General features: G+C 36.7%; 1 protein-coding gene across 1 annotated transcript in view; it reads left to right on the forward strand.

The window, feature by feature from the left end:
* Positions 1 to 3,956, forward strand: part of LOC144978812 (uncharacterized) — a 9,840-nt gene extending 5,884 nt beyond the window's left edge. The window contains exons 3-4 of the mRNA XM_078925337.1: positions 1,266 to 2,139; positions 3,534 to 3,956. Of these exons, the coding sequence (XP_078781463.1) occupies positions 1,266 to 2,139; positions 3,534 to 3,561 (902 nt within the window). The 3' untranslated portion in view covers positions 3,562 to 3,956. The remainder of the gene's footprint in view (positions 1 to 1,265; positions 2,140 to 3,533) is intronic.
* The last annotated feature ends 1,044 nt before the right edge of the window (positions 3,957 to 5,000 follow it).

Genomic DNA, 5,000 nt, shown 5'->3' on the forward strand with positions numbered 1-5,000 from the left:
TTTTTTAACCTTACAGCTGCAAGGGTCGATTATAATTCTACTCAATGCATACTTAGTCAATGCATGACTGCTGTTTTCATGGCTCTATGCAAGCGATTAGTAACTGAGATGAGACTCTAGCCTCTGGAAAATATCGGGTCATACAGCAGTTAGACATTTCTTGCAGAAAGTAAGAGAAATTGCAGTTTTATCCTGGCAAAAATGTGTGTGCATGTGTGTGTGTGTGTGTGGGGGGGGGGGGAGTTGTAGAGAAATCGCGCTGCCCCATTTTGGGTTAAATCGTAAGGGAACTTTCTATTTTCCGAATACAAATCTTTTTGTCTTTAAATTATATTTATTAACTAATCGTTATCAAGTTCATACTGACCTAATACTAGATGGATAAGTGGGGTCACATTTCTGAACCACCACCTTAATTTGGTATCATGTCGGATTAAACCAATCGCCGAGAAGTGAACTTTAAAGTTTAAAATATCCGAAATATAACAATTAACACTTTTTCCTTTTAGAAAATTGTTCTCGTTCCCCTAAACAAAACATTATAAATGGATTAAACCAACGTTGTCATATTAGCAGGTCCGACCAACATTTGTGTGAAAAATAATTGCAGAAGGCACGTTGTTTCAAATGATAAATCTGACCATAATAAATGTATCCATTTAATTACTATTGGCCGGAAGTGATCGGTCGATCTTGCTGTTGCTTTTTTCCCCAGTTTTAAAATTCACAACATTTTCCTATTACTAAATTATAAACTTCGCGGCGTTTGTATGTTGAACCCATGACCTCAAGAAGTCGGGGAGAGCGGTTCAAGAAAGACATAGAGTTTGATGCCAGTATTTTTTTGAGTAAGTCCTGTCGACCTGCACTTATTTTCAGGTCTGATAACCCAATTCCTTATGGGCTCATTGTTGTAATGGAAATCTCAAACAATGACGCAAAAATATTATCCATTACAACAATGTTAAACTAGGCCCATAAGCCGGTTCGGGTGTCAGACCTGCATATGTGTAGGTACACGTCGAGTCGGATGAATAAAACGCCAAATATTAAATTCCAACTTAAATGATCAGTAAGTTGAAATACGAAGAAATTATATAATTACATTCATTAAAGGACAAATTATTGACCAATTTTCCATATCTCGCTCTTTGATTCAATTATATGTACCAACATCCGACATTCCTAATACCGATTTGACGCATTTATCACATTATATTGTTCTCAGCTTTATCAGAACAATTTCAAATAATCTTTTTCAACAGTTACCTTTCCCACAAGTCAGTCCATCCCTGTACCGAATAGATTCCCGGGTCCATCCCATAATAAAGATGGCGAGAAGAGCTACTCAAACGATTTGACAAAAACAAACACAGACCAGCTACGATCCAACGATGGCGACAAGACTGGATTAGGTGGTGAACTTGGAATTGGCGGTATATCTGATGGATTGAATAGTAAACCTGGAATTGACAGTATACCTGATGGATTGAAGGGTAAACCTGGAAAGGGTGGTGAACTTGGAAAAGACGATTTTCAAGGGACAGATGGAAGACCTGGTAAACCCGATGAAAGCAAACCTGGAGCAGGCTGTAAACCTGGGGAAGGTGGTAAATCTGGAAGTGGCGGTAGACCTGGAAAGGGTGATAAGCCTGGAGAAAAGGGTAAACATGGAGACGGTGGTAAACGTGGAGACGGCGGTAGATCCGGATCAGGTTGCGGTAAACCTGGAGAAAAAGGTAAACCTGGAAAAGGAGATAAACCTGGAGCACACGGTAAACCTGGAGAGGGTGGCAAATGGGGAGGAGGTAAACCTGGCGTCGGAGATAAACCAGGAACAGATGGTAAACTCGGAGATGGCGGTAAACCTGGAGCCGGTGGTAAACAGGGAACGGGCGATCGTCCCAGCAAAGGTAGTATATTTATAAATGACGGCAAACTTCGGCCTCCAACCGAAAATGCCCCGGCAGAAGAGAAGGACACTAATGATGAGTCCAGTGATGCTCAACAACAGGAACAAGCGGGCAGCAAAGAGTCGGGAACCGGAGACCTTTCTGACGGCGAAAAGGCTGCTATTGGACTTGTTGCCGTGGCTTGTGTCATGGGAGTTGCCTTGGGAATTCTCTTCCACTATCGAAGGTAATATATATATAAATATATCGGGAGAGAGAAAAGAAACTGGAAAAGTTTAGAGCCTACAGCAGCGAGACTATAAATTAAACAAGGTTGAAATTTTACTTCAATCAAACCCAAATATTCAAATTTATGTATACATTTTTTCAAAAAGATAAATAATTGCTGAAAAATTGTGATTTCACGAGAGATTTAAGAAACTCATTGCAAAATTTCATGTCGAAGAATTTGGACGTAATTCTCTAATTTTGATGTTATCTTTCGATCCATCGTTTTGTTTTATGACTGATACGCTAACCAGTCTAGTGCTACAAAATATTCGTAAAATTACGAATTTTTGACTCTAGCTAGAGACATGACAATTGGCGATGAGTTTATCTAATCACTCGTGAAATCACAATTCTTCAGTAATATATCTTTTTGATAAAACGTATAGGACAAATTTGAATAATTGGGTGTGATTGAAGTAACATTTCGAACTTGTATATTTTATAGTAAGGCTGCTGTAGTCTTCTACTTCTAAACTATTCCAGTTTCTTTTCTCTCACCCGATATATATATATATATATAAATAATATATGAATATATATATATATATATATATATATATATATATAAAATATGTATATAGTATTATATATATATATATATATATATATATAAATGTATAAATGTGTGTGTGTGTGTGTGTGTGTGTGTGTGAGAGTATACTATTTAGACTATAAAATACGATGCCATCACTCTGAAACCAGAAAATCAATTATCCAAGTTATGTATCCAGCCCTCTGGAAGAGTGGTTTGCTCTTCCAGTGAGATTGGAACCAGTATTTTGACATGGAACATTTGTTATATAATCCCGTTTGTTATCACACGTGTTATAAGACATATATATATATATATATATATATATATATATATATATATATATATATATATGTTATGCGTGTAGCTTAGAGATAAGTAGTCGAGTCCACCAGACTCATAGGAAACATGAAACCGAAGTTTATCCTGGTTTCTACAGTGTATTAAAAAATAATTGAGCTTTTATATAATGCAATATCCATTAAACGTGCCCAAAGCGTTTTGCAAGGGTTCTCTTGACAACAGCAACACTTAACATGTAGGACGACGAGATATCAGGCCTTTAGGCGATATTACATTTTTTGGACAGAGACAACGCTGTTAATGCCCAGATACTCATTTTACAGCCGAGTTTCATTCTCTTTCATTCATCCTGTTTTGTTGCTAAAGGGAAAACCCGAAACGTTTACATTATCTGTTTAGGTTTATTAACTTGAAGCTAACATTCCATTTCACATTGTTATTTATGAATTTAGATAGACATTGACCACGGTTTACTCAATAAATTAAAAATAAATATATTTATTTTTTCAATCCAGGACTAAAATGACAGATATCAAAGCTTAAGGAAAAAGGCCGTGGAAAATCAGACAGTATGCATGACCAACAACACCATGTGGGAGGCGATTCCACAATAGAGGTCCTTTGTGTTCGCCAAAATTATTGTAACCATCATTATTAGGTCTTGTCCGCTTGGTCGACGTATCCGTATTTACAGGTCTGATTATCACCCAAATCACTTTGGGCCCAAGGTTCTAATGGAGATAGACACTCTCAAAGCGTCGACCATTACAACAATAATATTATGTCCACAAGCCCATAATTGTGTTCCGTTATCAGACCTGAAAATATGTACGCGTCAACCAAGTCCTGTGGCTCTTTATGACATTAAATGTCACCAAATTGTATCATACCAAGATAGATATGCTAAAATTCGACATGCATATATATATATATATATATATATATATATATATATATATATATATATATATGTATATATATATAAATATACATATATATATTATATATATATATATATATATATATATATATATATATATAAAGAAATAAGTAAGAATAAATAAATAAATAAATAAATAAATATATAAATAAATAAAATGAAATATTGGACTTGTATATTGGACTTGTAATATTGCATTCTTTATCGAGTAAAATTGTATAAAATATATTGCTATACACCTCTCGCTCCGTACGATACAACAGTGCCTCAGGACAGCGAAGCGTCATCAGTGAGGACTTTCCACCTGTCCCACATAATGTACGTGTTGTGGACACGAACCTGAAACCTCAGTTCATCCAGTCGAGCATTTTATTGTGACGAGGCTACCGGGCGGGTTCGCGGCAACAAAGTCGACGCCCTGGATAAACCACCATGAAAAAAACAAAACAAAACAAAAACACTTGAGCTTTTATATATAGAGCAATATCCACTAAACGTAATCAACGCGCTTCACAGGGGGTCACTAGCCAACAGCAACAGGCGATTTTACATTTTATTTTCGAGAGAGACAAAGCTGTTGACGACAAAGTATTTTTTTTTACACCGGAGTACGGTGAGAGAATGTGAGTAAAGAGCCTTTTCAGACGACTCAACTTTGCGCCGCACAGAAGTATGAGATTATTAGAAGCTGCTGCCTTTCGGTTTGGGAAAAACCCGATTGTACTATAGATAGTATGCGTTTGGCTAAGAAGCTCACAAATTTGCCATCCGGAAGTAAACGGACCAACAAACAAAACTGTGTGTAACCATGAACTTTTATAGTCTGGTTCATACAGTTTAGTGAGAATTACTCATAAATGCAGATGGCAAAAAAACAATAACAAAGACCATAGTGACGTCATCTTTGTTCTATCTATAGCTCAATAGAGCTAACCATACGATGATGCTTGTCAAAACATGACCCAGATAATGACCCGAACTATGCTGCAATCGACCCTTAGGCCTAATCCACACCGGAGACTGACTCCGACGACCCGACACT

This window comes from Berghia stephanieae, chromosome 8 (genome assembly GCF_034508935.2).
Source record: "Berghia stephanieae isolate SIO BIC M18660-M18661 chromosome 8, UCSD_Bste_1.3, whole genome shotgun sequence".
Classification (NCBI taxonomy): Eukaryota; Metazoa; Mollusca; class Gastropoda; order Nudibranchia; family Aeolidiidae; genus Berghia; species Berghia stephanieae.